Below are 22,637 nucleotides of genomic sequence, written 5' to 3'. Positions count from 1 at the left end.
AGCAAAGCTCAGACTCTGAAACTTGTCTGCAGTGTTGAGTGGCTGCTTCCAGCTGTCTTCCCTGACCTCTGCTGGAGGGCCTGGAAGCCACAGCTGGAAGTGAACTGCTACCAGAAATGCAACCCTTTATCACTCCAGTCTCATCAGCAGCTGCAGAGGCTGGAAAACTTTGGCTGTACTTTAAAGTGCTGCAGCTGTTCTCCAAACCATTTGATTTTTGTTGCTTAGTGTTTCTTTCCTTCTCCTTCCTCATTCCAGTTGCCTCTTAGAACAACCTGTACAATACTAGGCAACTGAGTTTTCCTTTACAGGGAAACTAGCAGGTACTCCTGATCATTTATGTTGCCCTTTCCCAAAGCTGTGCTGGTTCTACAGGCACTCCCATTCCTGTCACTGCATTCTAAACTTGGGTATTCATGGCACCTCTGTAATCACTCAAGGTGTGCTGTTACCTCTTATTTGTTACTGGTACAACTATTTAAAGAACAGTTACCACAGCAGGATCTAGTGAGTGAGTGGTCAGTCATTCACTCCATGTGGAACATTGGGATTGTTATATCTTTTAATCAGTTCTCTGTCCCTGTGAGGGCATAATCCTCTGATCCTGCAGTATCTTAGATCACTTTAAAAAATCCCTGTCCAAAAGCTCTTAACATTAAGTCCTTTTGAGAATCTACCAAACCAGTCTTGTCAGGTGAACACTGTGATCTCTTTCTGGCACTATTACTTTCCCTTCTATACGGGTTCTCTAAATCTATTCAGGCCATCTTATCCAGAAGCTTTGTAAGGGACAAATGACCTGTCTTATGTTCTTTTCTCTTGCTCCTAAAGATGCATCAATTCAAAAGATATTTTTATTCTGCCTTTTTCCCTCCTCCCCAGGGCTTTAACACTTTGTAAAAGCATTCAGCTTTGCTACCATTCTGCCTGAAGGCATTGTGGCACCACCGGCTGCAGCTCTCTAAACTGCTGAGTTGCCAGCTTTCTTTCACTCCCTTGAATGTACGTGACCCATAGTCGAAGAAACTCCTGCACTGAGAAAGATACACTGAGCTGTGTTCTGATTGCGTTCTTGGTTAAGACTATCTGAAATAAAGCTGCAAACTTCACTGTTCAAATGAACAGAAAATTATCTATTCAATATAATACAAGTATTTGTACAAAAGCTGTTTGTTTTCTTTTAACTATCTTGTGATATGATTGTAAATCTATATTCTCTAAGACAAACAGGCTCCTGACACTTGGCAGGTTCCTGTTGTATGTAATTTCACCTGTGCATTTTTACTACAGTATTTCAGATATTTAACCCTATACTGGTATTGACCTTTTATCAACTCAAACACGCTACAGAGCACAACAGTGTCAGAAGGTAAACTTGTTTTTGCTGCTTTGGACGGGGGTACTCGTTTAGTGAAAATCTTCACCAAAAACAGTACATTACTCTTCAGAAGAGAAAACTCCCCCCTCAGTTTATATTGGAATAAATTGATGGAACCGTGGTATTTCAGATTTCACTTGTCTTCCAGTTTGGTTGTGTCATATCAGAACTAAAGATGATGAAAAGCAAAAAAGTGCACTTACATACTTACATTACATTTTCAAGCTGGTATTTATAGTAATGTTAGAATTCCTCTGCAAAAACAGCTTGGCCCTCAATTTTCTTCACAGTTTGCAACTGGGCTTTTCACTTAATGTCAGCTGCAAGGTTATTTTGCAAGTGGCAGCTATTCAAAATAAAATGGTTTGGGTTATTTAACATATGATTGCTGCTATGACTCATTTCAGCAACAGCAGAGTTCTTGGACACTGTTTCAGAAACTTGTCCCTGCTCTACTCTGTTGTAAGAAGGCATATGGATACAAGATGCTTTCTCAGAGAAGCAGTTGAGGCTGGAACTGGGGAACTGCCTTATGGATGGTAATTGAATTAGGCGTTAGCAGGAAGTAAAGTGAGATAGTGGGGAGTTTTTAATGATCCACAAGCCCTCATTTCGTGGATAAAACAACACTTTACCTAAACTCTGATTTAACTCGAGGAAGATGGATGGAGTGCCTTCTTCCCCAGAATTAAGCATGAGCAGAGCGTGTGACAAAGTTAAGGGAAAAATGCCTATTAAAGCATCACTTATAGCACAGGACAGTCACAGGACGTGTTTGGGCTCCTCGTGAACAGCTCCATGTGGCAAATCTTTAGTCAACCTTTATCTTTGCTCTCCATTCCGTTCCAGAAGGCTGATTGCCGGGGACGTTGTTTTACACCGCTGAATTTCTCACATACTCCGCGGGTGAGGTCGGCGAAGGGCAGCTCTCCGGTGATTCTCGCCCTGGGATTGTTTCACCTGACAGCAAGGCACACAAAATAACACACGATCCTTTCCACATCACCCGTGCCGACGATGCCGCGCAGAACCAACCTTCCCCATCCCAACACGGCCGCTGCCCCTTTAAGAGCTGCCGCCCGCCCCTCCGCGCGCCTCTTCCCGCTGCCCTCATTGGCCACCCGGGACGCCGCTCCCCGCCAGTTCCTGTTTCGGCCACCTTACCTTGTTGACGCCAGTCTCTGCCTCCCTGCTTTCTAATTGGCCCGCGCCGCCAATGTTTGTGGCGGCGATTGGTCCGCGCCCGCTGTGTCCCGCCCAGTGGAGGGGGAGCGACTCCCTCTCCAGCCTGGCCCTTGTTGATTGGCCGCGAGGGCTCGCCCCTCGCGCAGCGATTGGCTGCGGCGTGAGCAGCAGGGTGGGCTGCGCGGGCGGGTAGTGGCGCGGAGGCGGCGGCGGGGCTGGCGCGGGTGTCCGCCCGGCGGAGGATGGTCCCGGCGCTGGGGCCGCCGCGCAGCGCGCCCGGCCCGACCGTGAGTGCCGGTGGAGGGACTGGGTGCGGGAGCGGCAGCGGGAGGAGAGGGACCAGAAGCGGCCGCGGAGCGAGGCCGGGATGTCGCACTGGGCCGGGGCCGCGCTCGCCCTGGGATGCCGGTGGGATCGGTGCCCTTTTGTCCGGGCCAGGTGTGCCCGGCCCGGCCCGGGCAGGGGCTGCGGGGCCGGGCCGGGCAGAGGCGCAGCTGCAGAGCGCGGGCGGCCCTTGCCGGTGCGGGCCCTCGGGCGGTCGTGGCTCGGTGGCGGTGCCCGGGCTGTACTCCCCAGGAGTTGTGTGGCTGCGGGTGCTGCCCGTGCCGGGGCTGGGGTGAGATGAAGTCGGGGGAAGCAGCGGTGGAGGTTTGGAGAGCGGCGTGTTTTTATCGTTTTGTGGTCTTGGTGCTGGGAGACAATTGAGCGTGAGTCGCCGTTCAGGGAGTTCGTGTCGGCGGTATCTAGAGGTGGGCACTGCGCCTGAGCCGAGCATCTTCCGTAGTCCGGGGTGCGGGATCTTAGGTGAATCGCGGCCGTGTGCCCGTGTTTAGTGACACCCCAGCGGGAAGTCAGCCCGGTTCAGAGGGTGGTGTGCGTACAGGGCCAGCTTTTTTACTTGGAGAGTTCGGTCACTCGTAGCTAACGTTTCTCGTTGGGCGTGTTATAAGCTTGGTCTCCTAAGGAAGGAGGTCTGATGGATGTTTCTGTCTATTCCTTCTCTGCCTTCTAATTTTAGCTCGCTGGCCATTTTCAATCAAATTTGCTGGTAGCAGAGGCTTTAAAGAGTTGCAAGGCTTCAGTTCCATGAAAATCAACACTGACAAACACAGAAGTGTTTGTAACTCACAGTTACTGTTCACATTAAGGGCAGGACACCTAAAATGCAGCTCCCTGTGACAGCACAAATGAACTGAGTCTATTGGCATAGCTATAGTTAGATACAGCTGTGGCACGGAAAGTAAGGCAATGCTTGAGTTTCTGTCCATAAGTTTAGAAATCACAGAACTGTATTTTTGGTTCTCACATGATAGCTTGGACTTCCATTAGACTTCATCTAGACGTGCAGTTATTAAGTTCTTCAAGCAGAGATAATGATGGCGCAGTTAAGCATCCAGAAGTCAGGTAATGTAATAGGTTGTTTTAGAGGCATGATTTTAGCATTACTTTTAATATGCAAGTCACTGGACCATCGTATTAATATGACTGTGTTATGTAACACTTTAACCAGCTGCAGAGCCTTGTTTGTTGATCATGAATTGTGTGCCATAATCAGACAAATGGGAAGGAAGAAAATTCCTGTGAGTAAATGCATATTATTATAAAGATTTACAACTTCTAATTTTTGATTTTCAATTAGTGCCATAACAGTAACTCACAGGTGCATCTTCAGATTAAATACATTTGACAATGGAAAATATGTTTGCCACTGAATGGGAAATATGCTTAGAAAAATGCTCGTGTTGTGAATATGATTTGTAAGGTGCTTGTATTCAAAATATCATGTCAGGTATGTGAAACAGCACAAAAGCATTGCAAATTTTGAAGTGTATGGAAATTACTTATTCTCTTAGAGACTGACTTATTCCCTTAGGTTATGGATACATGGTAAGATTTTAATGGAGTAGATGAAAAATGGTGGTGGATCCTGGAGGAGTGTGACATCTGCAAGGAGATAATTAGGATGTTGGTTTTTGATAGTGATGTTGCTGCTTCGATTCCTGGTTTTTCAAGTAGTGTTCTGAGGAGCTTGCCAGACTGAAGTGACTGTCACTCATGTGACCCTGTGACATGTGCCTGGCCCACCCCTGCTGTGTGCACTGTGGACCTGAAGTGTAGCTGTAGTCTGAAATGCCAAGAACATATTGGGAGCAAGAAGGCAAAGATTCTGTGACTGTGTTCTGCTGGCTGAGCTACTCCAGCTGTTTTTCACTTCAGCTCTTCTAAGGTGAATGTAGGAGATGCTCCTGACTGTTTTTAGGCAGAGGAGTTATAGAGGTACTTTTTTGAGCGTTGTTCAGTTGATAATTTCTCCCAAGTGCTGAAGTTGTAAGAACACCTTTGGCTTCCATGTATTAAAGTATAATGAATTAGGCTACAGAGAGATTTGGGAAAGTGCATTCCAAACATTTAGGCATGCTTTTAATTTGCAAAATACCTTGATACATTGTAATCAATCATGTACAGCTTGCATCTGAATTACTGCAATGTATGAGTTGAAACTGGATGCTGCAGAAGGAAATAGATGTGAGGAAGTCAAGGACTGGGACATGCTGGTTTTGACAAGAGCCATTCTGTGGTTCAGTTTTTGTAGAGTAGTGCTTTTTAAGGTCTTAAAAATAACTTTATAAGTGACATCTGGCTGGTGGGAGGTATAAGTAGCACAGCATTTGATATGATGGGTTTCCCAATGAATCATGGTTGGCTGTGTTGCAAGAACTTGTGAAAAGTACCACAAAGTCTGTGCCACTTTGAAGGACAGTTATACCTTTCAAAATAGGAAAACACGTTCCTGAGGGATTAAATTTGTTTAAAGGAATCATAGACACAACTGAGATGAAGAATTATAAAGTGACTGACTATATTGTGGATGGACAATCTATTAGGGTGGAGGCAAGTACACTTCTTCAGAGCCCTGAGACTTATAACTGGAGTTGTTATGAAAAGATCAGGAACGTGTTAGATAGAAGGCATGAACACATTTACACATCCATTTTCTTTTTAAAACCTGGGTTGTATGCACAGCTTCACTGGCATTTTCATCAGGGACATGGCTCAGTAACGTTATTTAATTGAAAACTGCCTCATCTGATACTCTGGCCATGTTAGGTATTCAAGTTTACTGGAGGGGAGTGTTCAAGCAGTGTTTGGGTTATTTCAGATTACAGTAAAACATGTAAACATCTCAACTCCTTGATCAGAAAATGTGCCCAGTTTATGTAATGCAGACCTAACTTGCTGTTTAAAATACAATTCCAGCTTTTATGTTGGATGTAATGTGTCCAAAGTGTACTTTGGTTTCCTACCTTACCAATGTAGTGCTGTTGTTGTGCTTAGTGTAAGCACAAAAGAGATCCTGCTGTGTGCACAAGATTGACAAATTGTGTGTGAACTGGGTTTGTTTCCTGTATGAAAAGCTATTACTTTAGTCCTCTAAGGTGAATGAGTTACTTTTGCAATCATGACTTATGATAGCAATCTCTTACATCAGCCACACTGGGTGCCATTGTGATTCAGATAAGAAGAAAGTACAGGGCTGCTAAAAATGTTTCATGCTTCCTGGTAGCAAGTGCCTTTCTCACTCAGTTACCTGAACTTCTGTCAGGTTAACTGACCAACTTGAAAACCATGAATTGAAATCAGCTCAATTGAAGAGCACATCTCAGTCATGCTGGTATTCCTATACCTGAATGGGCTCTTTGTGCTTCATCTCTAGTGAGGCTGGAATCCTCCAAGTATGGAGCTATTAGCTTTTGGGTCTAAATCCAGGCTTCTCAGAACCTATGATACATTTTTCCAGTTTTTGGTGTAGTGGGTAGTGCCATGAAAAGATTATAGAAAACATTGTCCATTAACCTGCTGACACACTTAATAGCAGTTTAAGGGTTTTATGGGGAGAGGAGATCTTAAAGATTTTTTTATTCTTCAAGTAACTGAAGTTTAAGTGAAAATAATATTGTCCATTCAGGGTGTCAGCTGTAGTCTGTAATGTGGTTGGCTTCAGGGACACTTAATTCATCCAGCCTTCAACCTTTGAAGTTGGACTCTGCTTTGCTTTCATGCATCAGTGAAGCTGTTAGCTAGCAGATGAACACAGTTCTTGTACAAAGCTTGATGCCACATTCTTGCTCATTTACTCCGTACATGCTACATTCTTCTTACTTATTTACTCCAGTAGTAAAATGGTGCTCCAAATCAGCAACAAGGAACATAATTTTTTCACTATTGGAGTATCCCTAATATTTAGAGATGCTTTAATTCAGAAATGTTTAAATATCATGCATGTATAGCATAAATCCTTCCTTCTTCCATGTAAGTCTCTCACCTGATGGAAATTCTGGGACTTCTTGTATAATTGGACAAGCTTAACTAGTTCTGGCATCATCCTGGGGTCATTGTTTCACAAATGCCAGCACTGCCACCATGGAAAGCAATCTTGTTGTTTCAGTGTACTTATTTGGGAGTGTGGAGTATCTCTGTGATCCTTTTGCAATGTAAATTTTAAGTTGATGTAGTGTTCTCATCTGGCCTCCTAGGTGAGGAGTGGCAGTGAACCAGGGGAGAGGCTACATCTGTCAGCATTGTTTTGAAGGAATTGGGACAGCAGGGGAAGATAACCATCTCAAGGATTTTCCCATTTATTGCTAGGAGAAATGGGCAGGAATTTCACCAGTTCAACAAGGGTGAAATCCAGCACTTGGGGAAGAACAAACCAGCCCACCAATCTATGGTGAAGGCCATGCAGCTGGAAGGCACCTTGGCAGAGAAGGACCTGGTGGGCATCAAGTTAAACATGAACCAAAAAAGTGTTCTTGTGGCCAAGGTAGTGAATGGGCTCTCTGATACAGGAGTGTCAGTGCACTGAGGGAGTGATCCTTCCACTGCACTTGGCACTGCTGAGGCTACACCTGGCATCTTGGGTTGAGTTTTGGGTTTCCAGTACAAGAAAGACATGGATGTACCATAGAGTCCGTTGAAAGGCCACAAAGACAGTTAAGGTACAGGGGCATCTCTCATCTTGAGAGGCCAAGGGAGCTGTGATTGTTCAACCTGGAGAAGTGAAGGCTCAGGGAGAATCCCACCTGTAAATTGTCTCAAGGTTTTTCTCTTTTATTCTGGGCAGGAATGGGAAGACCCTGTGTTTTCTAGCTTGGAAATATTAAGTGTGTGAGCTGTCCCTTGCTAAGGAATGCAATGGAGGTCTCCCACTCCTAGTTTCACAGCTCATGTATAGTAATTCTCCTAAGCTAAATAAGTAATTCCTAATGTAGTTCCTGAGTTATTGAATTCAGGTTTTCTACGGATTTGCACCTAGTAGTTGCATTTTCTTGTGTCTAATGTATGTTGATTTTGATTTTAAATTTCTTCTTGCTTTCTCTGGTCATCTGGGCTCAGATAACTTTACTATGGACCTCTCTGTTAAATATAATTAAAATAATGTGCAACTTTATCCCTGCCAGTATTATTCAAAACTGTCAAACATCCAGATTGCGAGATGAGTCCTTTATTCCTGGAACTGAAGTAATTGCCCCGTGCACCTACTTCATGGGTTCAAAAAAAAAAAAAAAATCTCTGAAAAGCAAAGGTGTAATTGCATTGAGGTTTTAAGGAGAATAAGCCACCTTCTGTCCACCAAAACATTTTGTGGGCAGTCTACCTATAAAATGTATGTTGCAAAGTTGTGGAGGTTTTGTTTAGAGTTTTTGGGTTTAGGGGCAGAGTGTGTGCTTGCTTTTGAAAGCTCATTAAAGTGTAATTAGTGAGTTTATTTTATGAGTTTATACATTAAAACAAAAATTCTGTTTTATGGTACCTTCTGCCTCAGCCATTTTTACCTTTGGCCCCTTAAGATTCATAGAGAAATCCCTTAACTCTGGAAGGGCAGTGTTTGTAACAATCTCAGGATTGATCTCTTCTTCGTCTTGTAGTGGAACTTTGTAGTGCAGGCCCATAGAATATTGCTTCCTATATCATGAACCCTTGATGAGTTCTTAGTTTGTGTCAGGTTTCTCAAACCCCAAGCCTGTAAAATATTCGAGAACTTACTCTGTAATCCTTTGTACTGAATGATTCATATCTGAAAAGATGAATCTAAAAATTTGACACAAACTCTCTGGATGCCTTGAACATTTCAGTTCTAGGATGTTTTGTACTGTTTGTTAGTTAGGGTCCTCAGGAGAGAGCAGAAAGGCAGTTTGGCATGTATCAGAAAATGACTTGATATCTCTTAAGGACCATATATGGTTTTATGAACAGACTATGTGAGGATGCTTTGTAGTTGCAGATCAAAAAGAACTCAGCTTAAAACCAAAGCACTGAAGCAAGAATACTGCTCTGGCTAAATCATTGTAGCCAAAATGAATCTTTTTATGTTGTAATTCTAAATTACCAGGTTATGTGGTTATCAGGCTCTGTGATGAGGTACTGCTCTTGGGATAGAGATTTCATTTGTAGATAAGGTCACATGAGATAGCAGAATTGGACTGGCTCTCGCTGAACAGGTTGCCCAGGGAAGCTGCAGATGCCCTATCCCTGGAAGTGTTCAAGGCCAGGCTGGATGAGGTTCTGAGCAATCTGGTCTAGTGGAAGGTGTCTTTGTCCATGGCAGGGGGTTGGAATGATGATTTTTAAGGTTCCTTCCAACCCAAACCGTTTCATGATTTGATGGCTTACAGCTTCTACATTTGTCCAGTCAGTCTTTGGTGCTTCAAATACAGCTTTCATATATGGATGGATTCCAACGTTTTAAATAACCATCTTGGTCACAGTATTTGGAGAACATGATGGCTTATATGTTTCAGCTTATTTCAGGAAAAGAAGTACTTGTTCTTTAGGTAACATGCTGTTGCAAGGTTGGGCTCACCAACAGCTGGTGTTCCTGGGCTCTTGCACAGGAGTGAGCACTCTCAGCCTGGTCAGGCAACCTTTGCCATCTGATATAGGTAACCTAACCCTAACCCACACAGAGGTGATGACCTGTGTTAGAAGGAACTTGCCTGCAATTCACTTTGTATCCACTTTCACCATCCAAACACACTTGTGGCTCCTTTCAAGCATAAAGTCAAGTGCAGCGTAATTAGATGTCTGTCTTCTCTTTGAAAATCATTTTCTGTTTTGCAGTGTACCATGGATCATTGGACATTGGAAGCCAGGGTCATGAGCACTGTCTTGAAAGATAGAGACATTTTTCACACTTTGTCACTTCCTTAGTGAAATTGCTATGTGGTAGCTTGTGAATCTTGGCGCAATACGTGGAGAGCAGGGGTTCGGGAGGATTTCTCTGGTCATTCTTTTTTGATTTCCTAAAGAAAAGAGTGATGTTCCCCTTATTTTGATCTGAAGTAGCTGGAGACATGCTTTAAGGTGAGAGCTCTGTTATTTGTGATTCTGGCTTGTGCACTGGTTGCATAATTACAGCTCTTTAGCTCCCAAATGTCTGCTTCCTTTAACAATTGCTTCAGGCCACAGCAGGTGGTTCCCGTAGGCATCTTCCTTTACTTCCACTGTGTGTGCTTGGGTTTGTTTCCAGTACCAAATCATCTGTGCAATGTGTCAGGGTGGCAGCAGCTCTCATCTGGGTGCAAAATGTGCAGAGATATTTCTCCTTAAATATTTTCCAGACTATAAGCAGTGAGTAAGAGACTTGGTTCTGTGGACATGAGCTCTGTCTCTGAAGACTTGGGAGGGAACAACAGTAGAAAAGTTAGAAGTTTCTTGGTAGTTGTTTTGTTTTGGTTTGGTTTGTTGGGATTTTTTGCTTATGAAGTTTTCTTTAACAGATCTGGTCAGGATTTCTCAGAATGACCCTACACCGATCCTGTCCTAAAACCACATGTTACTAAATGGGCAATGCAATTGCCATTGATATTTTGAAAATTACAAATGAAAACAAAACTAATGTAGATATGAGGGAATATCACTTGAATAATTACCATTTCTCTTCCTCCAATGCTATTACAAAAAAAAAAAAAAAACCTCTAAACATTTTATTTCTAGTTCTCTTGCATGTTCTTATATAAGAGCCTTGCTAAAAACTTATTGCTTTAAGTCAGCAGGAGGAAAAATACTAATATATTTGAGTTTAAATAATAAAAACAAAAGAGGCAGTGTAAAAATATCTCAAAGCAGTGAAGTTTCTACCTGTTATTTACAAGCATCTTAAAAAAAAACCCGTTTCCCTGTGTAATAAGTTTTAGCTTATTGGCTTCGGTTTTCTTTTCTTAACTTTTGCAGAAGCTCTGGGAACAGTTTGGTTGGCCTGGGCAACTCTCAGCTGGTTTGCATCAGGAATATCTTCCTCAGCACAAGGTGGCAGTGCCTACTCTGAGCCAGCTGGTCAGCATGCAAATCCTTGCTGCAGAGCTGGGCATAGACCCAGCCGTGTCCAGTCCCTTACCTGACCTCACCCTCCTCCTCTGCTCACTCCCAAATTTTTGTAAACATCTGGGAACTTTGTCTCTTTGAGAGGTTGCAGTTAGGTCAATCAGTGGGCCCAGCTGTTGTGAGGGAGTGGATTAAGGGAAACAGTAACAGGGAAATCTTGATTTCTTCTGAAACCAAACTGATAGATTTTTTTTTTCTCCAATCAGGAAAAATAATATTTTTCATTTTCCTATATGATACTCTTACCAGGTTGCTTTGATAGGCCACAGTAGTTAAAACACACAGGTGACAATCGCAGAGGTAAATTTTGAGCTGCATTTTCTGCAGTCATCTTATTAGGTAAATACAAAATTAGAATAGAACCATTCCAAGGGGTAATAAAGAAAGGGCAGTAAATTGTGTCTCTTGATCTCAATGGCACCTTGCTTGTCATTAAAAGCTTGGATTAAGTCCCTGATTTGAGCTAGCCTTGTTCTAAATCATGCATGGAAGATTGGAGAAGTGAGCTCCAGTGGTTGCTTGGATGAAGAAGACACTATCACAGGAAAAAAGCATTTGAGTAGTTCTTATCTGTGCCTTGGAACTGATCTTAGCTTTACATTAAGGCTAACATGAGACATTACAAAATCAGTAAGAACTCTGAGATTGCAGCAGTGTAACAGCATAAGCTTGCTGGAGGATATTAACAGGAAGAAAGATTTGGACTGCTGATAGGTTTGCAGAATATGTTGTACTCGCATATAAAAAAAGATTCTTTCTGCCTAATGCAGAATGGAATGGCTTTATTAATTTGAAGAAGATTGTCTTTTACAGCCAAATATAACAGATTGGAATAACTATTTTCTTTTTTAAAATTAATATTAAGTTTGGAAACGATTCCTAAATAAGGAATGAAAAAATAATGCTAATAAAGTAGTCTAAATTAACTTTTTCTTACATTTACTGAGTGCATGTTTTGAAGAAGAGATTTCATAAAATTTGCTGAATAATGCCTGGAACGATGGGTGGTAGATAAGAAGATGTTTAAATAAATTTAAGTTTTATACCTTGTGTTTCAGAACTATAGAAGAGATTAAATTATATTAAGTCTTCAGAACACAAAGAATACTTTAATTTTTGAGGATGACATTGCATTTAAATTAAAATCAATATTTTAAGTTGACATTGTGAAAGCTGTTAACTATATGAAGCTGGAGGGAGCTAAGTAAATATAAATGATATAAAAGATGACTTGCTGCTTCTTCATCTGTTTAAAGAATTTGAATTTTGCTACATTTCCTCTGTAGACGACATTCAGCTAGGTGAGCATATTTTATAAGTGAACTTAAAATACATTTGTCTCTGAGCTTATGAGGCAAATGCATGTCTTCTGCTTTAGAGAATCCATGAAGGGATCTTGCAATGAAGAAGCAATACCTAATGTGGAAGAAGTAAAGGGAAACCCACTGCCAAAGCTCTGGTCATACAACAGCTGAGGGACAGAAATGGAGACAGTGCAAACATTCATCAGCCCTCAGAAATCTCTGCCTAGGCAGTATTTTTATTTTATTTTTAATTCACAAAGCCCATATTTTCAGCAGCCTTTAAGAAAACCTCCTCCCTGGTATTGCCAGTTTTAGCTATTTTGTGGAGTATCAAATAAGATGCAAAAGTTTCTGTCCTTACAGAATAAGAATAGGAAAAAACAACCTCAGTTCACCACATTTCTCATGGTACAGTTATTAGTAGAAAGCCCAGAGCTTTATACATGTGTTGCTTAACAAATGTAACTACCTCTTTTTAGTGGCACTAGAAATAGTTAAACTAATTGATTAATTAGATAATGTGTATAGCCTTCCTTTTCCCTATTGGGACCACAAAAGTAGGAGCATTGGTTGAGTGGTAAGCTGATAAATTTCACCTGAAGTAATTCCAGAGTAAAGTGACATTAGGGTAACAGTCACAGCATTCCTATGCCATATTTCCTGTATGAAATGGGCTGTAGATCCCAGCACAGCTGAAGCATATCAAATACAGACTTTAAGTTTACATTTGTGAGGCTTATACACTCAGTGTGGCAGCTAATGGCTTGAAATATGCAGGGAACAGCATCACTTGGAAGAAGTTTACTGATACAATTTTTTAAAAAGGGGCAGAGGAGGAAGAAAGAAGTGGGGTCTTTGACATGTAATAAAGATTTTCTGTTCTTTTACAGGAACAAAAAATTGTTAGAAACTGTATTAATAAATTGCAGCACAAATTTTCACTTAGGCCTTGTCTGTCTATCTTCCAGAATGCTATATACAATGAATTGCTGAATCATTTCAGCATCTACTCAGCATGAAGAAATAAGGCAGTTAGAATATTGTGTATATCATGACTTTGGGAGATAGGGATGGCTGCTGTTAAGAAAGAGAACTTTGCTTGAGTGGACACAGAAGAAGCCAAACTGTAGGAGTATGGAACTTTTGTCAGGAGGGAGAAGTGAGTGCTGTAACTTAGGGCAGGGGTTGTGAATGTGTCTTGGACTGCAGCTGGAGTCAGAACAGCCATGTCTGTTATGGGGAGGGGTATTTGTGGATGGGTGCTTTTTTATAACCTTACCTTCATGCAGTTGTGCTTTATCTGTAGCCCTGCATGGAGGCTGGCCATCTAAATCCACATTAATGCTTTCTATGTTAGATACACTGCAATACAGAAATAGTTCTTTGATTCTCAAGCTGTATAAATTTGCAAGATTAAAAAATATGGTTGCTTGGTGAATATATTAGCCTCTCAAAAATGCTAAGTTCACCAAAACTAAGACTTCTTTTATCTTTTTCTTTTATTTCCAGCATATTTGCTGTGGTCTCATAATGCCCAATAACTGACACATCAGCTCTGTTTTTATAGGTAGTGCAGAAATCAAGAAACAGGGTATGTGAATGCCACACGATACAATCCAGCATTTTCCTTTTTCTAAGCATGTTTGAGAGCTTTGCTTTACCAGAACTATGCGCATGTGTTCATATCCTCACTAAAGAGAAGCAGTACTGTACACACTAAATTAAGTGACCCCTTTGTCCTCTTAAGTAGTTTTTTCACCTGCTACACAAGGTGCTGCCTCAGTGATGGATACACTAGTGTAGTATCACCAGGCAGCTGCTCTGCTTCTCCTGCCTCTGCTGGTAGCCGTAATGGATACAGATTTTGCTGGGGTGCTTTGGTGCCCTGGAAACTGCTGAAAGGAGGTGTGCTGGCTTCAGTTACTCTGTGTACACCTGAACATCTCTCTGGTTCCCCACAGTGTCCAAGATGGCTGGGCTTTAAACAGGTTTTTTTTTTTTTTTTTTAATAATCAGAATCGCTCATCTGCTAAAGTCTCCCAGTTAATCCCTTCATCATCACCTAGTACAGTGAATGCAGTGAGTGAATACCACTGACCATCACCAGCTGTATGCAGGAGGGATTAGTTATAGATGCCTTGGGTGGGAAACTGGCTTTCCTGGGTTTCCGAGTTGAGTTTTTACTTGGACAACCTGGGATAACAACTGGATTAATCTTACTACATATAAACTCAAATAAATTTGTTAGTGAAGTAAACTAATTGGGTTTCAACGAGAAGAAATCTTATTTTTAAGATGAGGTAACGCAATTTATAAAAATATGCATAGAAGTGCTGAAGTTGCACCACTGCTTTCTTGGACAGTAAAAGAGTGTTAACTCTGTCAGGAGTTTTCATAATTTATGCAGGGGATCGTCAGTGAGCACAGAGAAAGCAAAGTCTGTGAAGAGATATAAATAGAAAGTGATGTGCTCCAATTGCTGGGCTGGAGAGGGCTGTGGTGGCTGTGTTTAGGTAGGCTGTGTGTAACACCCAGTGGGGAAATGGAATGCTGTAACTCAGAGAGGATTGTGTCCAGTTTTGTGGTGGTGTGAACACTGTTGTGTGGGTAGAGTTGAATTATGTTCCTGAAATCTTCAGGCACTTTGAGTTCCCCGAGCTGGATCTATTCATAGGTTGTTTCTTGTTTACTTTATATTATGGCCAACATCTCCCAAGTTTTCCCTGGAATGTAGAAAGTACTTCAAGATTAGAGTGATAAACAGCATTAACCCTAATGTTTCTCCTCCTCTAATCTTTACTGAATGCACTACATTCAATTAACTTCTAGAGTATAAAGGCTGAAAAGCAGTATCTGAATTCAATTGTGGTACAATGCAGATTATTTCTGTTAGTTTGGCACACACATGCACACAGGTGTGTGCACAGAGCACTTCGTGAAGTGTATGCTTCAGTGCTTTGGGAGCTTCACAGGTGTCTGGCTTTCAGGTTTATAAGGAGATTATTTTGGGGGTTTGTTTCTGGTGTCAGTTCTAGTAGTGGTAGGCTCAGTTTACATTAAGAACTGCTTGGTGTTTAAAGTTATATTAAAAACTACCCCCACTTCCTGTGGTCCAAACAAACCAGACAAAAAAAATACTCTAAAGATATGAAGCCTGTTAAAAGAAGCCAATGTGCTTTCCAGGAGAAGCCAGGGAAAGGCGAAGCCACAGGGAGTTTGAGGGGCCATGGGAAAAGTTGCAATAACAGGTTGGTTGGTGAGAGAGTGAATGGTACTGTGCAAGTAAATATGGAGCTCAAACATCAAAAAACAGATCTATTTTTTCCTCTTGTCAGCTACAGTATATGTCACTTGCTCTCTAAAATTAATTTCTCTGCTAGATATGTGTTCAACCATCACTGACTTAATCTCATCTTTTGTGTATTTTTATAATATTATTGTTTGTCTAAGTATAGGTTACCAATCTGTTCAAGATGAGGATAAGTTATGTGCAATTTATTAGGCTGTTATTTCATAACTTTAACTGAATTTTACGTATCTGAAAATGTAGGAGGGTCATATTAATTGTACAGTAATTTAAATAATTTTAATCTGTAAAGTACATTTTAATCTGTACAGTAATTTAAATAAATAACTTGCTTAATGGCAAGTAAGTTTTGTAATCTACTGCATTAAGAGCACTCTAAATTTGTAGTTAATGAAATGTCCTCATTGTAGCTTGTTCTTTGCTTAGCATTGGTGCTTTATTTCAATACAGGAACTGAATGCAGATTTAGGGAGGAAGGGCTGATAAGAGAGTGTTCAGCTGTTCCTCCTCCCATTTGAAAAACAGTTCATATACTCTTAACTTTTCTTCTTGTTTGCTTAAAGTGGTTGGGATTATAATATTTGTTGTATTTAAAGTAATTGAAGAAATGGAAACCAGTTCATTACAGACAGGTTTTGCAAAACATCCCGATAGGTAACATGCTTGATTTTTAATGTCACAAGATCAACTGCTCTGAGTCAAGGGGATGGATTTGTGCCTACACTGTAATAGGGCCCTGCCCTTGTGGTCCAAGGCAAAGCCTTGTAAATGTTGTGGGCTAAGAATCCAGAAAAGTGCAGGAGTTGTTAATTCCTTCCATGATTTTTCCTCAGGCTCTCTTCTCTGAAACCATGCCAGAGATGACAGAGAATGAGACACCTACTAAGAAGCAGCATCGGTGAGTTTTTGTGGGAAAATGACTATTTTGTAGCTCTGTGCTCTGCATTCATGTTGCGGTTACAAAGTTTCTAGCTAAATAAGGGTTTGGCAGTAAGGGTATAGACAAGAAATTCTTTATGTTCATCAGGGTTGATCCATCTCTCTTGCCCTGTCTATGGCAAACTATTTGTTAAAGACAAATCTACCAGGGTCACTTAGGCAAAAGAGATTCTTTAATTATTTCACTGACTATTCTTTTGTGTGTAAAACTATGTCACTGCCTTGGTTAGAGCACGGTCTCTATTTTTGTGGAGGCTCCTTGTAGATATCTGGGGGTAACTGTACTGCTTTTACAGGGTAATTTAAATCTCTTCCTCACCTCCCAGTGGAATCTGGGTCTTACAGTTCAAATCTCTGCTGGAACTTAAACTTTGAGGTTGTACAGCAACACTGTGACCAAAATTTATAACAGTGACTCAGCACTCACTCCAACTTTTCCAGAGTTTTGTTCCTGTGTATTAACATGGTTGGTCTAATATGTGATTAACTGGGGACTTCTTCAGTCCTTATTAAATGCAGCATTAATCTTATACTACTAACCATGTAGGATATGATTTATGATCAAGAAAAGCTCAGAGAGAGCATTGATTTATCCTGCAGGAAGTTTTTCAGTCTTTGTGGATTTCACTACTCTTTCTTACCTGACTAATAGAGTATTTTGTGTTCTGTAATGGTAATGTCAAACCAAAGGAGAACTGGGTCTCTCCAGTCCTTATATTCTTGTGCATATTTAGCATTAACAATCATCTTTAAGCATTATTTCTTAGCAGATGTCTCTGGGTCTGACCTGTAACAGTAACATTACTGTTTTGTAATTCTTGTCTTAAGTTACTCTAGGTGCACACTATCTTTAGTGAGCTACCAGAAATAGGTATCAACTCAAAGCATAAAGGGTATACTGTGCCTCATAGTAATCATACCTCTTCCACATGTATCTTGCCTTCTTACCTCAGACCTTGTTACATCTGAACTGTTCTGTAACAGTCGAAAAGGACAGCAAAAGATGCTACTCTGCTTTTTGCATACCCTAGCAGACATCTAGACTGAGAATATGCTGCTGGACAGAGTTTTTGAAATTGTTTTTTTCTGGAATTTTGCTTTTTCCAGAAAACACATGCTTTGCTTTACTGTACTTCCTGAAAATATTTGTCTTAGTGCATGTGTATAGTACATCTTATTTATATATGTATTGTATATATTTGAAATTTATTGGTTGTCAGTAAAGCAATTTGGGGCATTGCACGATAGTCCCAGGTGAACATCTGAAACCAAACACAACCCTCGCATACCCAAATCACACCTATTCAGAATTTTGAGACAGTAAAGAACAGCAGCTGCAGAGAAGCAGTTTTTGGTTTCTCTCACAAAGGAAGCCTCTTTGATTTAAGAAGCTGTGATGTTTGAAGGCAATGTGGCTGGAAAATCAACTTGCATGGTAAAGCTTTTTCCTGTTTCAGTCATCCAGTGAATGTAAAAGCAACATTTCAGACAAATACTTAACTGTCTTTTTCCTCAGAAACAAAGCTATTTTTTTTTAATCTTTGGCCTTTTTAAACACTGTTTAATAGGAACATAAAAATCCAGCTTTCCACTATAAATATGAATATAAACATAAATAAGTACCAATAATCAACTGGACTATTACAAATGTGCCTTGTTAAGTTGCAATTGATTTAAGTCTGAACATGAACGAAGTTTTGTTAGAAACTTTTTAATACCAATGTCTAAGAGCGTCTGATTGTGACTTCTGCTCTAATTCACAGAGCAGGCTATAATATTCAGTATTTTTAGCTGTAATAGAAATAATAAAATAAATATTTGTATGCAGATCTTTAACCTTCAGTTTCACATGAGTTTTTCACTTTATGTTTCACAGAAAGAAAAACCGGGAGACACATAATGCAGGTAGGAATATCATGCTCTACTGCTTGGTCTGGAAAAAAGCACAGATACTTTGGAGTAGTAAAACATACTTTGCTTGAGGAAGGTTCCTCCATAGGAGTTTAGTACACTGAAAAACCTCACCCTATCAAACACCTTTCTGTGTCCTTGCATAAAATATCTGTGCAGATTGTTTCTAGTTTGCAGTTTTCCACAGTACCAAGTTAAAGTATGAGGGACCACCATGACCCTGCCTTTCCAGAGCTAGTAAATTAAGAAGTAAACAATTTCAGCTGTGTTCAGTTCCAAAGGAGAACAACTGCACAGGCATTCACATGCAACTAATGTCCACCTCTGTCAAAACAGAGACAAGTATCCTACAGGAGAGCTTTAGAGGCTCCCTGGATTAAAAGTACTCCTCTAGTCTATTCCTAAGGCACTCACACCCCAGAAATTGTGTGCAAATGTTAGCTGTATGTTGAAGGAGTCACATCCTTTGGGCAGCACCCAGTGAGTGTCTAGCACCAATGGCATCTTCTACGAGTAGGAACACAAAGATGGACTGGGGAAGAGTCTGGTAGCCGTTGGCCTGGTTTATCCAAAGAAATTGATTGCAGTTGTTCTTTTACTGAACAGCAGTATCATGTGGTCTTCACAAACTCAGCTAGAAAAGCCACTGAGCAGTTTCCATATGAAGCCTGTGCAAAGTTGTACTTGTTGAGTGTGCTCAGCGTGTGGCCAATTTCTTAAGTATTAAGGAGAATCAGGAAACAGTCTTATCAAGTTTACTTCTAAGGTTGCTGACCTCATTAGAATTCCCACTTCCACTTTCACTTGTTGATAGCTTTCCAAAATCTTTATCACCTGGGTGGAACTCTGCAATGTGTGGAGACCAGCTCCTTTCAAGCCTGTACTTTCTTAGTCATTAGTATCTGGAAAAGCTGAGGACGGTGTTGCAAATATTACCAAAACAAAAAAGTAGCATTTCACAAACACTGATATCTGTATGTATGAGTAAGATATATAAAGGTTAAGTCCCAGGTGTCCTATGTTTTAATTTTTACAGAGGTGCTCTAATCTGTATGGTAAATTTCTTGCATAAGAAACCTTATCTTGCTGCATTTAGTGTATTTAGGCATGCCTCTGTCAATGCCAGCAGTCTCTCCTGCAATGCAAAAAAATAATAGTTTGAGAAAAATAAATTGAAGTGACAGGCTACTGAAATAAGACTGTTTAAATTAAATTAGCAAGTCTTTTGTAAAGGAGCAAAATTAAATACACTCACCTGCAGGTGAGTATTTCTGTGTGCCACCAAAAGCAGAGCAACTGTACAAATCAAAAGGTTCATTCAGCACCATGAACAAACAACACAATGGTTTGAGTCCTGACAAAGCCATGACAGAACTTTTTTCTTTTTTTAAGGCATGTAATAGTTTCAAGTATGCACAGAACATGAAAATATTTCAGTAAAAAAAATAGCTACATGAGAATTAACCATATTTGAAAGAGGCTGACTGTTGTGGATCAAAGAGATACTGTCTGTAGAAAAAATGCCCAGAGGTATTTTCACTCCTAGATTTACAATGTAGACCCCTTTTGCCAATATTCAGACCTATTGAAGAGGTAAATGGTATCACTAGAAGAGTATAAATCAAGCATTTTCTGACTTTCTCCAAAACGGGTATTTCACTAGAACTAATCTCCATTCAGTATTTTCTTTACTGCCAGTCAGTTAGACCTTTCAATGTAGGCAAGAGTAACTGATGGTATATACAAATAGAGCTTCAGTTCTGTTCAGTGTTGGCTGGCTGCTCTTTAAATATGAATTTAAAATTAAGCCTGAAGACTGATAAAATCTACATTATTTCTCTTTTGGTGCTAAATTTGACGTTAGAATTTAAGAGGCATGGGTTTACTTCCCAAATCTGAAACTGATTCTTTCCATGATCTTTGTTCATTTGCTTTCTGTACACCTAAATGTTATCAATGTATCTTGCATAGAGAGTGTCATAAAGCTATATTAGAAAGCAGTTTTAAAACCTGAATTTTGAGTTGTAGGAACTTTACATTTTCATTAAGGGGTCCAAAATAGCACCACCTTTTGAAGGTATAGCTATTTACATTATGACTCTTTGATTCCACTGAGTATGAATTTGATAACTGATATTTACTTTAGAGGAACTTTTTTCCTCACTCAAGCTACTCCAGGTTCCAATGTGTAATGAAATAATGGATTTATGAGCCCTTATGCTGCTGTTGTGCTGACTTGCCCAACCAGATAACACAGTACATATTATTTTTGCTTAGTGGAGAGACATCGAAAAAAGAAGATTAATGCTGGGATAAACAGAATTGGAGAACTCATTCCCTGCTCTCCAGCACTTAAGCAGGTGAGTGTCCATCCAGAGGTGCATACAAGTTTCCTATCAAATGTTCAAATGTTTCTTTGTCTGTTGAAGTATAAATACTTGTTTTACTATTTATATTAGCAAAAAGGCAAAACTGTTCAAATCAATATACTCAAAAATGTCATTAGTTATTAGTATTTTAAAAACTACCTGTAATAGAATTTCTGTTTGGAAGTGCAGGTTCACATGAATGCTGTTACACAGATTTTGAGCATTTTATCTGACAGTGTTGCATATGACTGCTTATTTTTGTCATCCTTTATATAATGGCTTGAAAGCAATTCAGAAACTGAAATTATAATAATAGTAATTTAAGACTCTCCTTGCAAAAGATGAAGCAAGACAAATGCTCTGAAGTTGATGCACAGAAGCATCTTTTTCCAGATGGAGGAATACCCTGCAGATATTGTTCCTACTGAACAGTAGAAGAAATTAAGTGAATAAAGGTTTTGCAGGCAGAATAAGCATAGTTTCACAAAAAGATGATTGTGGATGGGTTATTTTCTCTTCTCATATTTCCTAGTACACTACTTTCAAAATTATGCATCTAACTCCCTGGATTGTTGTTCCGTGTTTGTTTCCGTTCTAATAAAATATTTACAAGGCAGTATCCTGGAAATTTCATGTGGTGTGTATGTTTATTAGTGAACATGAGTTTTAGGCTGATCAGCAAGAAAGAATGCTGGCTGTTTAGGATCTGTGGCCTTAGTATCTACCTTTGGGCATCAGAAAGTGAAAATGTTACTCTGTAAAATCTCACAGCACTTTAGGGTCAGTATTACTCACAAAACCTGTAGTTTCATCTTATAAAAGCAACCAAACCAAAAAACAACCTCAAAAAACCCCAACTCAAACAAAAAAAAAAAAAACCCAAAGCCTACCCAGTGATATTCAGAGCGTATTTTTAAAGTAAAGACCTCTTGGAGTAAGTGCAGCCTCATCACTAATGGATTTACAAATTCTAGAACTTTCTGCTAATTTTATATATATGTTTTCTTTTACAGAGCAAGAACATGATCCTGGATCAGGCCTTTAAGTATATAACAGAAATGAAAAGACAGAATGATGAACTTCTGTTAAATGGAGGGAACAATGAGCAGGGTGAGTACAAATGCTGGCTGGGGGCTCTAGAATTTCTGTCCCTCACTTCTGCTGTCTCTCTGTACTGACAACAAAGCCTGGAACCACAAATGGGAATCCCAAGAAATTGTGTACATACAGGAAAAATACTGCTGCTTAGAATATCTTGAAACAAAAAGCCAGCAGTAAGCCCAAGTGAGTGTTCTGGCACATAGCTGTAAGATAGTGAAGCAATTGCATTGTGATGTACAGTAATTACAGAGCTTTTTAGGTGATGTGGCACCATCTAGTAAATTCTGCTCCATTTTTTTCTACTGTAGTGATCAGAATGGTTTCTGAAAAACTTCAGTTAGATTTTTCCATTGAAAAGATGAAGTTTTCTTAATTCATAAAGTTTTTTTTTCTTTGAAAAGCTGTAAAAGTTATAACTGCTCATTTTATAAAAATATAATGCATCATATAGAATTTAGTTGAATAGATGTGTAAAAGTACAGTGATGGAGGCATGAAAAAATAATCTCAGAGCTAATGTTGTGGTTTGTGATTTTTTATTTCTGCTTTATTATGGTTTTCCCAGTTTGATGAGCCATCTCTCAAGTGCATTGCCAGTTTTTGTGGCTTTACATGAGTGCTTTGTATTTAATTTTGTGCGTAATTTTTAGATGTCATGAAACTTAATTCTTCTGGAAAGCTGTAAGATTATCAATGAAAACAGTTTTGATGTTTGCAAAAGAGCAGAGAAAAGAAAAAGATTAATGTGCTTTTCTTTCCTTT

At 40.0% G+C, this 22,637-nt stretch overlaps 1 protein-coding gene across 2 annotated transcripts in view; it reads left to right on the top strand.

The window, feature by feature from the left end:
• The first annotated feature begins 2,687 nt into the window (after window positions 1-2,687).
• The window catches only part of USF3 (upstream transcription factor family member 3), a 34,186-nt gene continuing 14,236 nt past the window's right edge, over window positions 2,688-22,637 (top strand). Inside the window, exons 1-5 of one of the 2 annotated variants that reach the window (XM_079306184.1) lie at window positions 2,688-2,850; window positions 16,390-16,454; window positions 18,372-18,400; window positions 20,684-20,766; window positions 21,789-21,885. In XM_079306184.1, coding sequence (XP_079162310.1) covers window positions 2,806-2,850; window positions 16,390-16,454; window positions 18,372-18,400; window positions 20,684-20,766; window positions 21,789-21,885 — 319 coding nt within the window. In that variant the 5' untranslated portion in view covers window positions 2,688-2,805. Of the gene's footprint in view, window positions 2,851-15,378; window positions 15,498-16,389; window positions 16,455-18,371; window positions 18,401-20,683; window positions 20,767-21,788; window positions 21,886-22,637 lie in introns of those variants that run through there. The other variant, XM_079306185.1, reaches the window with a different exon arrangement.

This window comes from Erithacus rubecula (assembly GCF_903797595.1).
Source record: "Erithacus rubecula genome assembly, chromosome: 1".
Taxonomy (NCBI): Eukaryota; Metazoa; Chordata; class Aves; order Passeriformes; family Muscicapidae; genus Erithacus; species Erithacus rubecula.
This window is presented reverse-complemented; position numbering and strand designations above follow the sequence as displayed.